This window comes from Hypanus sabinus, chromosome 2 (assembly GCF_030144855.1).
Source record: "Hypanus sabinus isolate sHypSab1 chromosome 2, sHypSab1.hap1, whole genome shotgun sequence".
NCBI lineage: Eukaryota > Metazoa > Chordata > Chondrichthyes > Myliobatiformes > Dasyatidae > Hypanus > Hypanus sabinus.
The window spans coordinates 187,047,478-187,069,659 of record NC_082707.1 but is presented as its reverse complement, the minus strand read 5'-3'; the positions used below and the strand labels follow the sequence as shown (position 1 = coordinate 187,069,659).

General features: G+C 43.3%; 1 protein-coding gene across 1 annotated transcript in view; it reads left to right on the top strand.

Annotated features, from left to right (window-relative positions):
• Positions 1 to 22,182, top strand: part of LOC132404104 (neurexin-3-like) — a 2,171,528-nt gene that overhangs the window by 2,095,227 nt on the left and 54,119 nt on the right. Inside the window, exon 20 of the mRNA XM_059988144.1 lies at positions 21,579 to 21,657. Coding sequence (XP_059844127.1) covers positions 21,579 to 21,657 — 79 coding nt within the window. The remainder of the gene's footprint in view (positions 1 to 21,578; positions 21,658 to 22,182) is intronic.

Genomic DNA, 22,182 nt, shown 5'->3' with positions numbered 1-22,182 from the left:
AACATTTAGATTTAATTGATTATTAACACCTGAAATATGTGCAATGATTGGTGCTTAACTATGCAAATGAAGAGATTCAGAAGTGCACAAAGTTTCTATGGGAACAATATCTGTATTTGACTAGTCAATTTCTGTAACCCTAACCCTAACTTCAGAACAGTTTGATGATAGTGTGATTGAGGAAAATAAATTTTAAGGACTAAGCATTAGCTTTATTTGTTACATATATATCGAAACATCAAAACACACAGTAATTTGCATCATTTGCGTCAACAGTCAATACACTGAGGATTTGCCGGGAGCAGCCCACATGTATCACCATGCTTCAGGCAACAACGTAGCATGAATACAATTTACTAATCCTAATCTGTACGTCTTTGGAATGTGGGGTGAAACTGGAGCACCTAGAGAAAAGCCACTTAGTCATGGGGAGAACATGCAAACTCCTGAAAGACATCTGGGGGAATTGAATGAGTGTGAGGTGTCTGGAGTCCAGTTAATTGCTAACAACACTAGTTTATGCTCATCTATAGGAGGAAGCACCCCGGCTCATATTACCGCGACTGAAGCCTTTCCTAATCTGGTCATTCTCCCACCCTCGCTTCTCCAATACTCCGGCTTGGTGATCAGAACTTCCTGTAGTCCAACCCTTTCACTTACCACCTGTAGAGACCATGCCACTCAACAACCAGACCTTTCTCCACAACTGTACCAAGTGAGTGGCCAATGCCTGGAGAGTGCATCAGTGGCCAAGGGCCAATCAGATGGCATCCACCACCAACCCTACTGGATTTGATGTTGGCTGTTTCTCAGTAGAGGTTCACAGGATGGCCAATAGATGTAATGAACTTCTGAACGAGGTAGAAGGGGACCAATCCCTGGGAAGGTTTATGAGGAGAAGTTGAGCAAGCCTGGGCTTTTCTCTTTAGAGTGAACAAGGATAAGAGATAACTTCATAGTGTGGTATTAGATAATATGAAATATAAATAGAGTGGACAACCAGAGACATTTTCCCAGGCTAATACAAGAAAACATACTTTAAGGTGATTGGAGGAAAGTAGAAGGGAGTGTCAGAGGTAGTTTTTTTTTAGAGTGGTAAGGGCGTGGAACGTACTGTCAAGGGTGATATATTAGGAATATCTAAGAAACTCTTAAATAGGCACGTGGATGAGAGAAAATTAGAGGGTTATATGGGACAAAAGGATTAGATTGATTTTGGAGTAGGTTAAAAGGTTGATGCAGCATTATGGGCCGAAAGGCTTGTACTATATAGAACTTTTCTGTGTTCTATGTGGGGGTTTGAAGTGGTTTTGGAATCTGAAGGCTTCCCTCATCGGAAGTGATGTGCTGACCTTGTGATCTGTCAGTTTCAAACCCCTCTTTGTTTTGAAGTGAGTGGGTAATGAAGAAGGCTCCTGCTTGGCTAGGGGGTGTACCTAGCACAGAAAGAGATCACAACAGATCACGGGACAGAAGGGGGTAAGTATATTGCCTCCATTAGCAGACTGTACAGGACATCTTTAGCAAGACTGTGTTTGCAAATTGCTGCATATGAACAACTACTATATCTCTGGTCGTTTTATACAATGTGAAAGGCAGACCAACACACACACACTCACATAAACACACACATGTTCAGACAGACAGATTCAGGCAGACACACACACACAGACTTACAGAGAGGCACACATTCAGATACACACAGAGTCAGAGAGGTACATGCTCTCACACACATATAGACTTTCACATAAACACACACATTCAGATACACAGAGTCAGAGAGGTACACACTCACACACATATACGGACTTTCACATAAACACACATATTCAGATACACACAGAGTAAGAGAGGTACACACTCACACACACACACACACACACTCTCTCACACTCACACACATATACAGACTTTCACATAAAGACGAGGAAATCTGCAGATGCTGGAAATTCAAACAACAACACACACAAAATGCTGGTGGAACACAGCAGGCCTGGCAGCATCTATAGGGAGATCGCTGTCGCCGTTTCGGGCCGAGTCCTGACAAAACGTCGACAGCGCTTCTCCCTATAGACGCTGCCTGGCCTATTGTGTTCCACCAGCATTTTGTGTGTGTAGACTGACATATGTATTCAGATGTTCATACACACATTCAGTCAAGCACACTCATTAATAAAGTATACACACACAGGCAAAAACATCCACACCAAGTATCTCAGCTGGAGTGCAGGTGAGCATTCTCTCTGACACCTTGGCTCATTCTAACATTGTGCAGTTCCTTCACTCATTGAACTGAGTACATACACGGCCTTTGCAGTGCTGCCTGTTGTACTTTCATGGAACACTGATTCCCTCAGGCTTATCTTGGCACATTAATATTCATAAGCTATCCACCTGGCTTTGAAGATCTGTAAATGGATCTCAGAACGAAATGATTCTCTCGAATGGAAAATCTGTACAAATATCTCCTGCTTTTAACAGCATGCTTCAGTATAAGATGCAGTTGACTGAAGTGTACAGGATATCAGTGCTCCTTCTTCACCCGCTGTCTCCGTCTTTGATTTGAGGGTTTCCTTCATAACTGTATCCCTTTGTCCGAATACCAAGCAGGGCCAACCAGCATCATCCGTCATTACATGGACCCACATAGGGCCCTGGTTCCCAAATTCAGAAAGGTTACTCATTAAGTTCAAGTTTAAAGTACATTTGTTATTAAAGAATGTATAAATTATACAACATTGAGATTCATCTCCTTCCAGGCAGCTACAAAACAAAGCAAAAGAACCCATATTAAAAAAAGATTGTAAAATACCCAGAAGTGTCATTAAAAAATACTTAGATATTTGCTGCTGATAAGTAGTCTCTGGGCTTCACCAGTGCCATCTTATTTATTTATTGAGATACAGAGCAGGATAGGCCCTTCCAGCCTTTTGAGCCGTGCTGTTGAGCAATCCCCCAATTTAATCTTTGCCTAATCACAGGACTGTTTACAATGTCCAGTTAACCCAACAACTGCTACCCCATCATAAACCAGAAGTACAAGGATTACTACCACAAGAGAGAAGGTACAGGAGTCTGAAGACCCACACTCAGTGATTCAGGAACAGCTTCTTCCACTTTGCCAACAGATTTCTGAATAGACAATGAACCCAGGAACCTTCCTCATTTTTTATTTTTCTATCCACTAGTTATAGTAATGTTGTCTTTGCATTGTACTGATGCTGCAAAACAACAAATTTTCCATGATATAGAACAATGATGATAAACTTTTTTCGGTTCTACTGCTCAAAACAACTCAAAGTGAAACGCATGCAAAATGCTGCAGGAACTCAGCAGGCCAGGCAGCATCCATGCAAAAGAGTACAGTTGATGTTTTGGGCCAAAACCCTTAGAGTCCTGATGAAGGGTCTCAGACCGAAACATTGATTGTACGCTTTCCCATAGATGCTGCCTGGCCTGCTGAGTTCCTCCAGCATTTTGTGTGTGTTTGTTGCTTGGATTTCCAGCATCTGCAGATATTCTCTTGGTTGTGATCACATGCAGTTCAAGACTGCCCATAGAAATAGTGACACAAGAGATTCCGCAGATGCCGGAATCTGAATCAACACACAAAACACTGGAGGAACTCAGCAGGTCTGGCAGCTTCGAAGGAGGGAAATGTCTTCCATTCCAGTCAATGTTTTGGATCAGACCTCTTTATCTCAACTGACAAAGAGACTCAGTCCAAAATATCAATTCTGCATTTCCCTCCATAGTTGCTGCCTCACCTGCTGAGTTCCTCCAGTGTTTCAAACTTTGTTGTAGAAACAGCTGATATCTATAGAATACATGGAGACAGATAATATCTATGATATGTTTGGAGAAGGGTTAAATGTATAATCAATAAAAAATAGGAAATATGAGATGTGAAAACTGCTCCAAACCACATTAATAACACACACAAAATGCTGGAGGAGCTCAGCAGATCAGGCAGAATCTTTGGAGAGGAATAAACAATTAACGTTTCAGGCCAAGGTCCTTTATCAGGAATGGAAGGGAAGGGGGAAGAAATGAGAGTTAGAAGATTGGGAGAAAGGGAAGGTTCACAAGCTAGAAGGTGATGTTTGCAAACAGGTGAGAGGGAAAATTATCGGATGGGGAAGTGGGGATAAAGTAAGAAGCTGAGAAATTGTAGGTGGAAGAAGTACAGGGCTGAAGAAGAAGCAGAGGAGAGGTGAATGGTCCCGAGGAGAAAGGGAAGGAAGAGAGACACCAGCTGGAAGTGATAAGCAGGCGATGAGAAGAGGTAAGAGGGGAGCTAGAATAGGGAATGAAAAAAGAGGAAAGGGGAAGGGAGGAGGAATTACCAGAAGTTAGAGAAATCAATTTTCATGTCATCTAAATCACCTTAATGACTTAGGGGTTGACTGTGTTTTATCATTCATTCATCTGGGTAGATTTTTCATCGACAAATAGTCTCATTCTGTGTTTTGTATTATTTTTATTCGCTCACCCACCCTGGTTGTACTCATAATCTACTTAGCATGAGAAACAAAGCTTGCCTCAGTATCAAGACTTCCATAAAATAAATCCACCCCGTCAGGGAAGAGATATGGATACCACCGCTTTGACAATAAGATTGAAGGAGAATCTTTATAAAGATGTTGCTGGGGACTTGAGGACCTGAGTTACAGGGAAAGGTTTAACAGGTTCGGACTTTATTCCCTGGAGTGTAGGAGAATGAGGGTAGATTTGATAGAGCATTACAAAATTATGAGGTGTATAGATAGGTTAAATGCAAGGAAGATTTTTCCACTGAGTTTGAGTGAGACTAGAACTAGAGGTCATGGGTTAAAGGTGAAAGATGAAATGTTTAAGAGTAACCTAAGAGGGCACTTCTGAACTCGGAGGGTGGTGCGAGTGTGGAACGAGCTGCCAGCAGAAGTGGTGGATGTGGGTTCAATGGTAACATTTAAGATAAGCTTGGATAAGTAGATGGACATGGGGGATATGGAGGATAATGGTGCAGGTCAATAGGACGAGGCAGAATAACTGTTTGGCATGGACTAGTTGGGCTGATAGGCCTGCTTCTGTGCTATAATGCTCTATGACTGTATAACACAGCTGATGAAAGACAGCAGCATTTAATAGACGCTTACAAGGGCTATCGATAGGGTGAAAGCATGCTGTCTATTTCCTCCTCAGGTTGGGTGAAACTAGAATCCGAGGGGGACCAATGTTCTTTCAGGCAGGTTTTCTAGAGCTGATGGCAGTGATTTAAACTAATTTAGCAGGTGGATAAGAGCCAGTATAACAGAGCTGAGAATGAACCAGCTGGTTTACAAGTAGATGACTGGTGTAACATGAATGTAAGGAAGGACAAGCCAGTGACTGGGTACAAATGAAGACAAAGCAAAGAGTTAAATGTACCACAGAGGTAAAATTCAAAAGGGCGAAGAAGACAGGATTGAAGGTGCTGTATTTTAATACATGTAGCATTTGGAATAAGGTGGATGAACTCCTGGCCCAGTTAGAGATTGGTCAGTATGACGTTGTGGGCATCACTGAGTTGTGGCTGAAAGAAGGCCATAGTCAAAGGACATACTTTGTATCGAAAGAACAGGCAAGAAGGCATAGGCGGTGGTGTGGCTCTGCTGGTAGGAGATGGAATTACATCTTTAGAAAAAGGTGATATAGGGTCAGAGAATGTTTTAATCTTAGTAGGTGGAGTTAAGAAACTGCAAGGGTAAAAAAAATACATTATAGGAATCATATATAGGCCTCCAAATAAGAGCCAAGATGTGGGGTTGAGATTGCAAAGGGAGCTGGAAAAGGTATGTAATAAGGGTAATGACACAGTCATAAGAGGAAATTCAGTGTGCAAGTGGATTGGGAAACTCAGGTTGGTGTCAGATTGCAAGAGAGGGAATTTGTTGAATGCCTACAAGATGGCTTTTTAGAACAGCTTGTGCTTGAGCCTACTCAGAGAAAGGCTATCTCAGATTGGGTGTTGGGCAAAAACACAGATCTTATTAGGGAGCTTAATGTAAAGCAGCCCTTAGGAGGCAGTGATCATAATATGAATGAATTCATTCTGCAATTTGTGTAGGGAGAAACATAAGTCACATGTATCAGTATCGTAATGGAATAAAGGGAATTACAGAGGCATGAGACAAGAGCTTGCCCAGGTGGATTGGAGGAGGATACTGGCCGGGATGATGGCAGAGCAGAGGTGGCTGAAGTTTCTGGGAATTGTTCACAAGGTGCAGGATAGATACATTCCACAGAAGAAGTTGTTCTCAAATGTGAGGGGTAGGTAACAATAGACAATAGGTGAAGAAGTAGACCATTCGTCCCTTCGAGCCTGCACCACCATTCTGAGATCATGGCTGATCATCTACTATCAATACCCAGTTCCTGCCTTGTCCCCATATCCCTTGATTCCCCTATCCATAAGATACCTATCTAGCTCCTTCTTGAAAGCATCCAGAGAACTAGCCTCCACTACCTTCCGAGGCAGTGCATTCCAGACCCCCACAACTCTCTGGGAGAAGAAGTTTTTCCTTAACCCTGTCCTAAATGACCTACCCCTTATTCTCAAACCATGCCCTCTGGTACTGGACTCTCCCAGCATCTGGAACATATTTCCTGCCTCTATCTCGTCCAATCCCTTAATAATCTTATATGTTGCAATCAGATCCCCACTCAATCTCCTTAATTCCAGCGTGTACAAGCCCAGTCTCTCTATCCTCTTTGTGTAAGACAGTCCAGACATCCCAGGAATTAACCTTGTGAATCTATGCTGCACTTCCTCTACAGCCAGGATGTCCTTCCTTAACCCTGGAGACCAAAACTGACATGACCATGGCTGACAAGTGAAGTTAAGGACTGGATAAAAGCCAAGAAAAGAGCATATCAGGTAGCAAAAGTGAGTGGGAAGCTGGATGATTGGGAAGCTTTTAAAATCCAACAAAAGGTAACTAAAAAGGCTATAAGAAGGGAAAAGATTAAGTATGAGGGCAAAGGAGTCAATAATGTAAAGAAGGATACTGAAAGTTTTCTTCAGTTATAGAAAGAGTAAAAAGGAGGTGAGAGTTGATATTGGACCACTGGAAAATGATGCTGGTGAGGTAGTAATGGGAGACAAAGAAATGGCAGATGAACTTAATGGGTACTTTGCATCTGTCTTCACTGTGGAAAACACCAGCAGTGTGTGAGAGGTCCGTGAGGGTGTCAGGGAGCAGGAGTGAGTGTCATTGCTATTACAAAGGAAAAAGTGCCAGGCAAAATCAAAGGTCTTAAGGTGGATAAGTCACCTGGACCAAATGGACTACATCCCAGGATCCTGAGAGAGGTTGCTCAAGAGATCACAGATGCATCGGTCATGATCTTCCAAGAATCACTTGATTCTGGCATGGTCTGTGAGGTCTGGAAGATTGCAAATGTCACTGCACATTTTAAGAAGGGAGGAAGACAAAAGAAAGGACATTATAGGCCAGTTAGCCTAATCTCAGCGGTTGGGAAAGTGTTGGAGTCTATTATTAAGGATGAGGTTTTGGAGTACTTGGAGACTAATGATAAAATAAGTCAAAGTCAGCATGGTTTTTGTGAAGTGAAGTCTTGCCTGACTACTGCAGTGGAAGCCAAGTCCGCGGATATGCTTAAGGCAGAAGTTGATTCTTTCCTGATCAGTCAGGGCATCAAAGGATATGGTGAGAGGGCAGGTGCATAGAGTTGAGTGGGATCTGGGATCAGCCAGGATGGAATGGCGGAGTGGACTCGATAGGCTGAATAATCCTGCTCCTATGTCTTACGGTCTTGTGGCCTAATATCCGTGCACCAGCAATCTACAAGCCATGACACTCGGGGACTTGGGGTGTATATATTTTTAGTACAGTGGATTCTGGTTAATTGGGGCAGCCACTTACTTGGTACAACTCTAAAAAAGGAAAACAAATTGAAAAAAAATGCCAGGATTCTGTTCATTTATTTGGGGCACAATGCTGCTTATTTGGGGCAGGAGACCGTTTCAAAACAGCAGGCTCCATTTAACATCATTCGTGGGCATTTGCCTGGCTGTTAGACGCTACACTGTGCTCAGAGCAAACAGTTTTAAATAGTGTCAGTTGTCTGTGTTTGTGTTCAAATTGCAGTGATTTTTGTCACTGATACTTGACAAGAAATAAGCAGTAAGACAATTCAGAACTGTTTTGCTTACTGTGATTTCAAGCTTCACATTCAGGCTTGGAGATGCCAGGAGCAGCCAAGAGTGAAAGTGAAGCAATTCCATTAGTCCAAACTACTACTAAAAGAATTTAGACCATAAGATATAGAAGCAGAAGTAGGCCATTTGGACCACCAAGCCTCCTATGCCATTCAATCATTGGAGATTCTTTTCTCCACCCTCAGCCCCACTCCCCGGCCTTCTCCCCATAACCTTTGATGCCGTGGCCAATCAAAAACCTATCAATCTCCACCTAAAATACACCCAGTGACCTGGCCTCCACAAATTCCACAAATTCACCAACCTCTGCATCTGCTTTAAATGGATGCCCCTCTATCCTGAGGCTGTGTCCTAGACCTCCCCCCACCATGGGGAATATCCTTTCCACATCTACAATGTCTAGGCCAGGGGTCAGCAACCTTTACCACTGAAAGAGCCACTTGGACCCGTTTCCCACAGAAAAGAAAACACTGGGAGCCGCAAAACCCGTTTGACATTTAAAATGAAATAACACTGCATACAACGTTTTTTTTTGCCTTTATGCTATGTATAAACAAACTATAATGTGTTGCATTTATGAAATTGATGAACTCCTGCAGAGAAAACAAAATTACATTTCTGCATGCAACAAAAACATTTTGAACTCCGAAAAAAAGACGTTGGGTTGAAAGTTACTTTTAAGTAAAATACTCAATGTCTATTTGAGTCCTTCTTGTATTTATGAAAAACGCCGAACTTAAATTTTCTGCCAGCAGCAAATCAAAAATATCATCAGCCAGCTGTCAGCCTGAAAAATAAAAGGACTATTTCACTGAACAATGAAAAAATATGAATATACATAAAATAATAGGCAATTAAAATATTTATCATACTTGGTTAATGGGATTTCTGCTCCTGGACCTCAGCGCACAGCGTCTGCACATCAGGGCTGTATGACGTCACCTTCATCTTTACACAGGATCGCAAGCTGTCATCTGTGAAGCATGCGCGATGTTTGTTTTTAATAAAGTTCATGTTGGAGAACACCTGCTCACATACATATGTGGATCCAAAGATCGACAGGACTCCAAGCGCATACTTTTTCATGTTTACATAAATGTCGGGCACAGCATTCCATGTTTCAAACACAAGTTGGTCCGGATTTGGAAGGTTTTCAATATCACTCCATTTGTGATTCTGAGCAAGAACGGCCTTCTGACGGGCAACATCTTCAAGGTCTGCTGTCAAGCGTCTAAACTTGGACACCCATATGTCTTTGTCGGCTATGTCGGCCAGTTCCATCTCAAGATCAGGTTGACTCACACCTGCCAATGCAGTCGTATTCAGTAGGGAAGGATCGATGCTTAAGGGAGTGACCGGGAAGGATAATGTGTTTTTTTCCTCTCTGAACTCACAGAAGCGTTTCCCAAACAATGTTTGCATTGCGATGATTGCAGAATGTAAATACTCCGAAATTATCATGTCGTGACCTTGTTTGAACTCTCTCAAATTGGGGAAGTGAGACAAAGTGCCTTTCTGTAAATCTCTGGCAAGCACTGTCAACTTGCGCTCGAATGCCAAGACATCCTCCAACATGTGCAGGGCTGTGCGTCCTTTCCCCTGAAGAGCTGTGTTCAGCGTGTTCAGGTGCGCTGTCATGTCTACCATGAAGTGTAGCTTTTCCAGCCACTCTGGCTGTTCCAGCTCAGGAAAGTTGAGCCCTTTGCTGCCCAGGAAAGTTTTCACTTCTTCCAGACACGCGACAAAGCTTTTCAGCACCTCCCCTTTGGACAGCCACCGGACTTTGTTGTGCAGCAGGAGATCAGAATATGCGCTTTCCATCTCGTCCAGTAACAAACGGAATTGACGGTGATTTAAACTTTTTGCCATTATTTTATTGACAATCTGAATGACAACATCCATTACTTCTGTGCATTCCGGAGGAAATGTTTGAGCGCACAGTGCCTCTTGGTGCAAGATGCAGTGAAAAGTCAGCAGCTTTCTGTCCAGCGACTTCTGCAGTAAAGCCACAAATCCCTTGTGCGTTCCCGTCATATTCGGAGCCCCATCAGTAGCTACTGACACCAGATGGGTGGTCTTTATTCCTTTGGCTCTTAAACAATTCAAGACAGCCTCACAGATGTCCTCCCCCCGTGTTTGGTCTTTTAGAGGTATCAACTCAATCAGTTCTTCCTGTGGCCCAGCAGAGTTTACATACCGGCAGAACAACGCTATTTGTTCAATATCGCCTTTGTCTTTAGACTCATCACAGGCAATCGAGTAGGCCACAGCTGAATTGATGTCTTTAATTTGCTGTCTTGTGATGTCTTCTGCCATTTTTATGGTTCTGTCTTTGACAGTCTTTGCAGAGAGGGGCATATCCCTGATTTTCTGCACAATTTCACTCTTGTTTTTAAAGTCCGTGAATAGATGTTCTGAAATCTTAATGAAAGATTCTTTTATATATTCACCATCTGTAAACTGCTTCCCGTGCCTGACTATTTCCTGAGCGGCAATATAACTGGCGTATGTCGTTGATTTTCCTGACTTCATCCATTTCTGGAAATGATTTTTGCTCAGATCAACCTTCCGCATCAGTTCCGAAACGGCTTTTTTTCTCTCATCTCCATCCGGATATTTTTGAGCAAAGGCTGCGTGTTTACTCTGGAAATGCCTTGCGACATTTGACTTTTTGTTGTTTGCTAGTTTCTCATTGCATATTAAGCATACCGGTAAACCAGTCTCGTCAACAGTGAAAGCAAATGAATCTGTCCACGTATCATTAAACGTTCTGTTTTCTTCAGTCACTTTTCTTTTTTTAGAATTCTCCATAGTTGGCTTACCTTGGATCGAAAAATTAAAGAAATCGCGCACTGGCGGGTGTCAGGTATTGGCAGTGGTGACGTATATTAATAGCGATAAAAACACGTTGCAGCGGTGTGTTCAGGCAGTCAGTAAACTGCAGTCGAATAACTTTATTCGAACTAAACAGCCTTGCTTCTAAGCCTCCCTCAACCCAGCCCCCATGGACGCAGATGCTGCAAAAGACACGTACTCACAAACCCCCGTAGGCTATCTCCCTTAGCCGGAATGCTGGCTAATTGAGAGCCGTTTCGGATGTGTCAGAAAATGTGTCGCCACACTTACATTGTACAAGATCACCATAATCTTCAAATTTAGAATTACATTTCAAAAGCTAACAAACTAACATAAAATACATTTTAATTAAATACTGACCAATTATTTCCCAAAGCCACAGGGAGCCGCAGCACAGAGGTGAAAGAGCCACAAATGGCTCGGGAGCCGCAGGTTGCCGACCCCTGGTCTAGGCCTTTCAACATTTGAAAAGTTTCAATGAGATCCCCCCCCCCATCCTTCTGTCGATACCTGGGGGGGGGTTATGTGGCGGCTCATTTCCTAGCGTATCCGAACCGACTCACAATTAGATAGCCTACGGGGGTTTGCGAGCACAGAGCTTTGGAGCCTCTTCGCCATGGGGGGCCGGTTGACAGAGGCTTAAAAGTGAGGCTGAAGTTTTCGAATAAAGTTTTTTCCTTCGACTGCAGTTACCGACTCCGTGTCGTAATTTTAGCGCTGCGTGTAGCACACCGCTACAATTAGTGACCCCGACGGTCCAAACGGGCAGCCCGCTCGCGCCGTGAGAGTCCGAAAGTCCTGAGGAGCAGGGCTTTGAATTCCGTGTACTTGCCGTCTGCCGGGGGCGACTGTACGAACTCCGCGACCTGGGCAGCTGTGTCCTGGTCGAGGGAGCCCACCACGTAGTAGTAGCGGGTGTCTTCTGAGGTGATCCGGCGAACGTGGAATTGGGCTTCGGCTTGCTGGAACCATAGGTCCGGGCGCTGTGTCCAGAAACCCGGCAGTTTCAACGAAACCGCATGAACAGAGGCGGCGTCGGTCATTTCTGGTCCAAAAATCGTTTGGACCGTCGGGGTCACCAATTGTAGCGGTGTGCTACACGCAGCGCTAAAATTACGACACGGAGTCGGTAACTGCAGTCGAAGGAAAAAACTTTATTCGAAAACTTCAAAGTGTACACATGCTGTGTGTTATATGTGACTGTTGGTTCAGTGTTTTGCACCTTGGCTCCAGCTGCTTCGTTCAGCTGTATTCATATGTATGGTTGAAAGAGAATTGAACTTGAACTTGATGAAAGGAATTTGGAGGGATATGACCCAAGTGTACACAGAAAATCAGGTCAGCATGGACTGGATGGGATGAAGGACGTGCTTCTATGCAGTAGTACTTTATGACTCTGTGACCCTCTGACTCTATCAATCGGGGCAGCATCGGTTTGGGGGTGCAATATTGGGCCAATGTAAAGAAAGTGTTTCCATGTGTTGGGATAACGTCTGTCAGGTTTCAGAACTGGGTATAGTGCACCTTCTGAGATGTTCTGCAGTGAGGTTCAAGACCCACAGGGGCAATTAAGACAACAAATCTCAGAAGATAATTTTTGAATTCACTCCCCGGGGACATAATCTCATCTGCATTGTTCATTAAGTTTGTAATTGCTTCTGAAACAAAACAAATCTACAAAGTCACAAACACACATCGGTTGTATGTCAATCTCTGTGTGTAGTTTTTCCATTGATGCTGTTGTATTTTGTTCTACATGAATACCTGCAAGGAAATGAATCTCCGGGTAGTATATGGTGACATATACATACTTAGAACTCTGAACTTAGAACTTTGAACACAAGAGATTCTACAGATGTTGAAAATCTGGATCAACACGACAAAGTGTTGCAGAATGTCAGCAGATCAGGCAGCATCTATGGAGAGGAATAAACAGTCGAGTTTTGGGCCAAGACTCTTCACCAAGATCCAAACTTCAAGATTGTTTAACGTCATTCCTGGTATACAAGTGTAAAGGAGAACAAAATAATTATTACTCTGAATCTGATGTGGCATATGAAAATCAACTGAAGATAAAGAATACAACAATATAAAAACACAATAAATATAAATAAATAAGATAGCTTATATATATGGATTGATTGTATTGTCATAAAATGACACTATGCACAGGAGTGACTGTACTTAAGGTGACTCTGGCAGGAAATGATAAAGTAATGGTCATGGGGGGTGTGGTTAATGGGTGAAGGTATTGATCAGCCTTACTGCTTGGGGAAAGTAGCTGTATTGATAATAGTGGTCCTGGCATAAATGCTACGAAGCCTCCTCCCCTATGGGAGTGGGACAGACTGTAGTCATGAAACTGCTGACCCTTTTCCAGCACCTTTCTGTATATATGTCCTTGATGGCAGCTAGACTGGTGTTTGGTGATGCATTGGGCAGAACTGACTACCTGTTGTAAAGCCATCCTGTCTGCTGCAGTGCAGTTTCCGTACCATGCAGTTCTGCTGCATGCTGGGATGCTCTCTAGTTCACATCCGTAGTAAGTCATGAGTATCGGCGTGCATAGTCCAGCTTTCTTCAGCTGGACTGAAAAGGAAGGGGGAAGAAAAGTTCTTCATTTGTGATCATTTGTAATCTGTCCCTTTATTTTGAAGATACCCTTAGTAGGTATGGCAGTGGCAACATTGCTGGACTGTGATCCAGATGTCTAGATCATTTCTATGGAAATGTGAGTTCAAACCCTACAGCAACTGCAGTTCAAAATTCAAAGTCCGTAAACAATCTCAAAATTATTTTCTTCCAGCAATCACAGTAAATCCAAAAAATACAATAGAAGGACTGCACCCAAGGGGGCGGACAACAACCAGTGTGCAAAAAAACCCAACAAACTGCAAATACAGAAAGAGAGAGGAAAATGGGAATAACAATAATAAATAAGCAGTAAATATCAAGATCATGAGATGAAGAGTCCTGGAAAATGGGAACAGTTCTGTGGTGGGGCAAGTGACATTATCACACCTGGTTCAACAGCCTGTTGGTTGAGGAATAACACCGTTCCTGAATCTACCTGGCAGTGCTGGTCCTAAGGCTGCTGATGGCAGCAGCAATAAGAGAGCCTGGATGGTGGGAGAGCTTGATGATAGATGCTGCTTTCCCATGACAGTTCTCCATGTAGATATGCTCAGTGCTGGGGAGGGCTTTCCTCGTGATGGACTGGGCTGCATCCACTAATTTTTGTAGGCTTTTCTGTACAAGAGATTTGGTGTTTCCATACCGGGCCGTGATGCAACCAGTCAATATACTCCCCACCACACAGTTATAGAAGTTAGTCAAACTTTTAGACAACGTGTCATATCTATGCAAAGCTCTAAGAAGTTGCAGGTGCTGCACCCAGGACAGATCCTTGAAATGATAACACCAAGAAATTTAAAGTTGGTGAGCCTCTCCACCTCTGATCCCCTGATGAGGACTGGGTCATGGACCTCTGGTTTCCACTTCCTGAAGTCAATTATCATCTCCTTGGTCTTGGTGACATTGAGACAGTGGTGTCATTGGCAAACTTAAAAATGGAGTTGTTTAAACTTCAAGTAATTAAATGAGTCTGGAATTAACATATTAGTGTCGGCAGTGGTCACCAGGAAAATGATGGATTTTCTTAAAACCTATCTGATTCATTTGTGCAACACATGCAAAATGCTAGAGGAACTCTGCTGGTCAGGTAGCATCTATGGAGGGGAATAAAAAAAATCAATATTTCAAACTGAGACCCACCATTGGAATTATAAATGGAGTGTGCAGAAGCCAGAATAAAAAAAAGTAGCGGAGGTCTGAAATGTCAACTGTTTATTCCCTTCCATAGATATTTCCTGACTTGCTGAGTTCCTCCAACATTTTGTGTGTGTTGTTCAAGATTTCCTTCATTTGCAGAATCTCTTGTGTTTGTGATTCATTCATGCCCTTCACTGACAGAGATCTGACCTGTTTGTGACTGGAGTTTCAAGGGCTGACTTTGCCCTCTAATGGCCTATACAGACACTGCACTCTGTTGCTGCCTTCCCCAGCGATTCCACAACCCGTGAACTAGTATATTTACCTCATCTCCAGAGGCAGCCACTACCACCCCGCACTCCGCCCCCGCCCCCCCCCCCCCCCTCCGTCTGTTCCTGTCAAAAGGATTCTCTGATCTACACGAATCACTGGAGGGGTCGAGTTCAGATGAATTTTACTGAATATCGAAATGCCTATTTAGACTGGACATGGAAAGGATGTTTCCAATAGTGGGGGAGACTAAAATCAGAGGGGACAGCCTCTGAATGGAAGGATGTCCCTTTCGAACAGAGATGAAGGAGAATTTCTTCAGCCAGATGGCAATGAATCTGTGGAAACCATTGCCACAGAAGGAGACTAAGTCATTGGATTTACAGCAAAGGTTGATAGGATTTTTGACGTGTGTCAGACGCTATGAGAAGGCAGAAGAATGGGGTTTAGAAGGGTGAAAAATCAGCCCTGATCGAATGGCAGAGCAGACTTGATGGCAGCCAGAAGATGGAGTTGCAATGTAGGGATCTGGTTCAATCAGGGAGACTCTGAGCAAATCGAGGGGAAAATGAAGATGCATGATGCACTTTGGTGTTTGTGTGTGTGTCTGTGTGTGTGCACTTTGAGTATGCATGTGTGTGTGTGTGTGTCTGTGTGTGTGCACTTTGAGTATGCGTGTGTGTGTGTGTGTGTGTGCACATTTACAGTATGTGTGCGTGCGTGCTTTGATGTGCGCAAGCGCGCTTTGGTGTATGTGCATGTGTGTATGCATTTGGAGTATGTGTGTGTACGCACTTTGGTGTGCGTGTGTGGTTTTGTGTGTATGTGTGTGCGGTGTGTGCTTATGAATGGTTGATATGTGTGTATCTAGATGAGCATATGTGTGTGGTTGTGTATGCCTATGTATGTCTGTCTACATGAGTGCACAAGTAGGTCTTGATAGTTGTGTGTGTGTGTGTTCATGCGTGTACTTCTTCATGCATCTGTGAGTTTAGGTATGTGTCTAAGGATTTGTGGGTATGTGTGCGATATGTGTCGGGCTGTGCATTTATGTGTTTGTGAGGGTGTTTGTATTTTTAGGTGTGTGTATTGTTTGCCTGTGCATGTGTATATGAGGGTGTTTATAGATATCATATCCTCCATTGGTGTGTCTCAGGCAAGGTAATTAAAAGAAAGCCCATCTCTTGCTGCCTGTTCTCGTTAAGGATGATGGGAAGAGTTGATTACAGAGGTGATGCAGTGAGCAGCGTTATACTTCCAATTGAAAAGCTGATATAATGCAGAGGTTTCACTCCATGTGAGAGCTTCTCTTTGTGCAGCCTGTTCCACCTCACACCAGGAGCTAATCTTCTCGGCCAGGAGACACGTTTAATCCGAACTCTTCGATAGCAGTGGCCAGACAATCTGTCTGTGAGCACGCTGTCCTTGACAACTGTAAAACCCCAGCTCAAGCACACAGCTCAGTCGGGTCAGAAGCAAAACGAGTTTCACAAAATGGAACATTCAGTGCCTGTGTCTGGGCTTCTCTTCTCTAGTGTTGGTGGTTTGGTGAATCAATGCAGGTTCAAATTTATTTATCCCATGTACATTGAAACATAACCACAAAATGCATCATTTACATTAACAACCAACATATCATATCCAAGTTTGTGCTGGGGACAGCTCAACATTCTGGTGCCAAATGTTTAGCATGCCCATGATGTTCAACAGCAATATTTGTACATTCTTCCTGTGACACATCGCTTTCCTCCTGGTGCTTGTGGGTTATTGATGGTTTGGCAGCATGGAGGTGTAGTGGTCAACGTAACTCTATTAGAGCGTTAAGATCAGGGATCAAAGTTCAAACTAAATTTACCATCAAAGTACACTTATACTACCCTGCGATTCATTTTCTTGTGGGCATATTCTATCAATCCATTATAGAATCAGTGAAAGACCACACCAACTTTGCATTCAACCAGTGTGCAAAAGGCAACAGACTGTGCAAATACAAGAATAAAGGAATAACAATTTATGACAAATAAAGTTAATCTTCAATTGGCCACTGTAGTTGAATATGTGGGGGGAGGAAGGGGGGAGTTCATAGGAATGCCCTTGAATATCAGAGAGTGGATATCTGGGCCAGACCAGGTAAGCATAACAGATGTGCCTGAGCCAGACGTGTCTGCATAAGAATCTACTAGTTTCATGGCTACTGTTACGAATAATAGCATTTTATTTTAACTCATTTTGGCTTTAACCGGATTTAAATTTCAGTTCATTCAGATTTAATTGGATTTAAATTTCCATCTGCTGTGTGGGATTGGAATTCACAAGCTCATCAAAAGAGCCACAATTCTCCATCCCTAACCTGCTGAACACTGTATTTCCATCATACTTCTATGTTTTTACTTAAGATTTCCAAAATTTGCAAAATCTCAGGTTTTTCCTTTTGAGGCGCCTATGGTCTCTGTTGCGACGGGCACAGTGGAGAATATCCTGACTGGTTGCATCACAACCTGGTGTGGGAATGGCCAGGAACAGAAAGGGCTATAGAAAGTTGGCGATACAGCCAAAGCCATCAAGGCAAAGTCCTCCCACCATCCATCATCGAGGGCCTCCACCATCCAGGTCACACTCTCTTCTCACTTTTCCCATCAGGTAGGAGGTACAGGAGCCTGAGGTTCCACACCACAGGTTCAGGAACAGTTGTTACCCTACAACCATCAGCATGGATAACTTCACTCACCTCAACTCTGGACTGATTCCACAATCTACAGATGCACTTTCAAGAACTCTACAACTCATGTTCTCAATATTATCTAGCTTTTATTTAATTTGCACAATTAATCTTTTTTTGCACATTAATTGTTTGTCAGTATTTGTTTTTCATAATTTCTTTATTTTCCTGTAAATGCCTGCAAGAAAATGAACCTCAAGGTACTATATGGAGACATGTATGCACTTTGATACTAAATTAACTTTGACACCAGCCCACCTCCCAACCCGTTATTCACGGCTCTGGAGTTTAGAAGAATGGTGGGGGGGGGGGTTATCTCATTGAAACCTACCAAACATTGAAAGGCCGAGATAGAGCTGATGTGGGGAGAATACTTCCATTAGTGCAGGAATCTAGGACCAAATTCAGCCCCTGAATACAAAGATGCCTCTTTACCTGGGCCCAAAATATCGATGCAGCTACAAAGAAGGCAAGACAGCAACTACATTGGGAGTTTGAAGAGATTTTGTATATCAACAAAAACATTCAAAAACTTCTATAGATGTGCCATGGAGAGCGTTCTGACAGGCTGCATCACTCTCTGGTATAGGGGTGGGATGTTGGGGGGGGGGGGGGGTGGTACTACTCAGGACCTAAAGAAGCTGCAGAGGGTCGTAAATTTAGTCGGTTCCATCTTGGGTACTAGCCTATGAGGTACTCAGGACATCTTAAAGGAGCAGTGTCTCTCAGAAAGGCAGCGTCCATTATTAAGAACCTCCAGCATCCAGGGCATGCCCTTTTCTCACTGTTACCATCAGGTAGGAGGTACAGAAGCCTGAAGGCACACACTCAGCGATTCAGGAACAATTGCTTCCCCTCTGCCATCTGATTCCTAGGTGGACATTGAAGCCGCGAACACTACCTCACTTTTTGAAATATATATTATTTCTGTTTTTGCATGATTTTGAATCCTATTCAATTATGCATATATTGTAATTGATTTACTTATTTATTTATCTTTTTCTTGCATATTATGTATTGCATTGAACTGCAGCTACTAAGTTAACAAATTTCACGACACATGCTGGTGATAATAAACCTGATTCTGATTCTGAACCTATTTGAGGAGGAATTTCTTTAGCTAGAGGGTGGCAAATCGGTGGTATTTGTTGCTACAGACGCCTGTGGTGGCCAAGTCATTTAGTATATTTAAAGTGGTGGTTGATAGGTTCTTGATTAGTCAGGTCATCACAGTTATGGAGAACAGGCAGGAAATGGGGTTGAAACGGAAAATAAGTCAGCCGTGATCAAAAAGCTTGGTAGAGTCGATGAGCTGAATGGTCTAATTCTGTGCTTCTCCGTGGATTGTCACCTTGTCTTGGTGGTGAAGCTTGTGTGGTCCTGAAATCCCGAGAGCGATGACATCTGGAGCTATGCTCCTGTTAGGGTCACCCATGACGGTAAGGTCAAGGGTGAGGTCCCTGACAAAGGTCAATCCAACCAAGACCTCAACGGTGAAACAAGCAGACAAATTTACTTCGAACTCAGCGGCTGTGAAGGCAGATGAAGGCTGCAACAAATCCATCAGCTCCAATCATCGTGGTTTCCATGCCATTGGAATCAGTTGGTTGATTTGTGAAATATCGTGTGCTTCTTGGAGTGCAACATCAAACACATGTTAAACAAATACACACACAGGCGTCTTCGCTCTGTGGAAACGGAATGGAGACCATCATCCTCAACCTCGAGGGATAGCCACAACAACGACGAATTCTGCTCCAATGCCCCATGATCTTATGGTCTTCTGGCAGATCTCCGTGCACTTATTGAACCATGTAAGATTCTGAGATGACTTCACAAGGTATATGCTCAGAGGATATTTACCTTTGTTCGAAGGTTATGAGGCATAACTACTGAATGAAAGGATGTGTATGTACAATTGAGGGGAGGAGGGATTTTTCTCAGAGGTCCTTGAATCTTTGCAAGTCTGAAATAAAAACAAATTATGATGGTAATAGTTAGCAGTTCAGGCATCATCGGTGGTGGGAGTAAAAGTGTTAACATTCCAGATCAATGACTCAGCTATTTGCTTCTGAACTGCTGTCAAAGCCACCGCCATTTCTAAGCCAAACCTGCAGCAAGTCTTCATGTGGCACTGAGGCTTAATTGCTGCTTCACTAGCCCTGGGTTCAATCCTGACCTCCGGGGCTGTCTGCATAAGTTTTCCTCCAGTTGCTCCGGTTTCCTCCCCCCCCCCGCCAGAGTGACGACGGCTGGCAGGTGAATCAGCCACTGTAAGTTCTCCCCAGAAACGGTGGAAATGCTGAGGAGTTTAAAGATTTAACTGCAGTGAAGGTAGTACAATAAGATGCAAGATCAAAACAAGATAGATTGTGAGATTAAGAGTCCATCCTATGGTACAAGAAATATAAATAAATGTGATAAGTCTTAAATCAGTGTGGGGAAGGATTTTAAATGGGGACTGAATGGTCAGCTTGAGCACAGTGACGGGGCCAAATTGTTCTCCTATGACTAATGGTCTGATGGTCTTATGGGCTCTCTCCAACAAGATATCCATTCATCACAGAGAGATGTACTTCTAAAGTGCAGCGGTTAGCGTAACACTTTACAGCACCAGCTGTAAGATCAGGATTCAATTCCCTTGGCTGTTTGTAAGGAGTTTGTATGTTCTTTCCGTAACCATATGGGTTTCCTCTGGGTGCTCTGGTTTCTACTTGCATTCCATAGATGAGCAGGCCGGGGTTAATAATTTGTGGGCACGCAATATTGGTGGCAGAAGCATAGTGACACTTATGGCTGCCCCCAGCACATCTCAGACGTTGGAGCGAACAACACATTTCACTGCTTGTTTCAATGTACATGTCACAAATAAAGCTAATTGTTAAATCTTTAAGTTCTTCTACCCTGCTGTCAAAAGACAATTGAATGTTTCCCTAATACCACATGTTGAACGCTTGACCTCAAAACTAGGACTAGAATATAAAAGCAAGGATGTAATGTAGAGGCTTCATAAAGTTCTGCTGAAGCCTCACTAGGACTGTTGTGAGCAGCTTTGGGCTCCTATTCTAAGAAAGGATGTGCTAACATTGGAGAGGGTTCACAGGAGGCTTGTGAAAAGGATTCCAGGATTAAAAGGCTCGTCATATGAAGAGCATTTAATGGCTCTGGGCCTGTGCTCACAGGAAATCAGAAGAATGAGGTTGATCTAATTGAAACCTATCAAATGTTGAAAGGCCCCGATAGTGTGAATGTAGACTAAGATCCTTTTTATGGTGGGTGAGCCTAAGACCAGAGGACACAGCCTCAGAATAGAAGGGTGTCCTATTAGAACAGAGATGAGGAGGATTTTTTTTAGCCAGCGAGTGGTGAATCTGTGGAATCTGTGCCACAGGTGACTGTGAAGGCCAGGTCATTGGGTACAGTACACTTGAGGCAGAGATTGACAGATTCTTTATTAGTCAGAGCATGAAGGAATACAGAGAGAAGGCAGGAGACTGGGGCTGAAGGGGAAAATGGATCAGCAATGATGAAATGGCAGAGCAGACTCAAAAGGGCCAAATGGGCTAATTCTGCTCCTATATCTTATGGCCTATGGTCTTAAAATCTATCTTGCTCTGAATGTTATTGTTTACCCCCACTGCACTTCAAGTTTTAAATCTGCGGAACATGGTGCACAACAGCATGCCCTTATCTTTGTTTTACTTAAGCAGAGAGCTTCCAGCACTCAGAAACTCACTGTTTTCCCTCTTTGTCCTGCAGGTCACCGATGACTTGATCGTGTCCTCAGCCGAATGTGCCAGTGACGATGAGGACCTCGATGAGTGTGAGCCGAGCTCAGGTGGGTTAGGTCAGTCCACTTTCACTTGCTTCTTTTTTTAATTCTACCTTTCTGCATAAATAATGTGATAAAAGTGAACCAGTTGAATAAATAGTAATTCAAATGGAAACCAGCTTCAGGTCCCCATGGAACTATGCGGGAGAGGAAACCACTGACTTAAAGATATAATGCAGTGAACAACATTTTTTTTGAAAAGGTTATTTGATCAACAGATGGCAAATTGAAATGCCCAACATGCAATCCCTTCAGATCGTCATCAGAAGTGAAATGCTTAAGCAGGAATAATAAAGATTTTACGTTAATTGTGTTCCCACTCCTCGCACAGGGCCCAGGGGATTCCCAAAAGTGGTTTACGTGGTGCTCTTCAGTGCTCTGATTTGGTCACTCACTCGGCTAAATCCAGCTGCTGAGAGACAAAATTAGTCACGGATTCCTGCACCCTGTTGGCCTGGCTGATGCTTCAAAATGTTGCTGTCAGAACTGAGGATGACTGCCAATGTTGCAAAAGACCCTTTTGCCTTGACT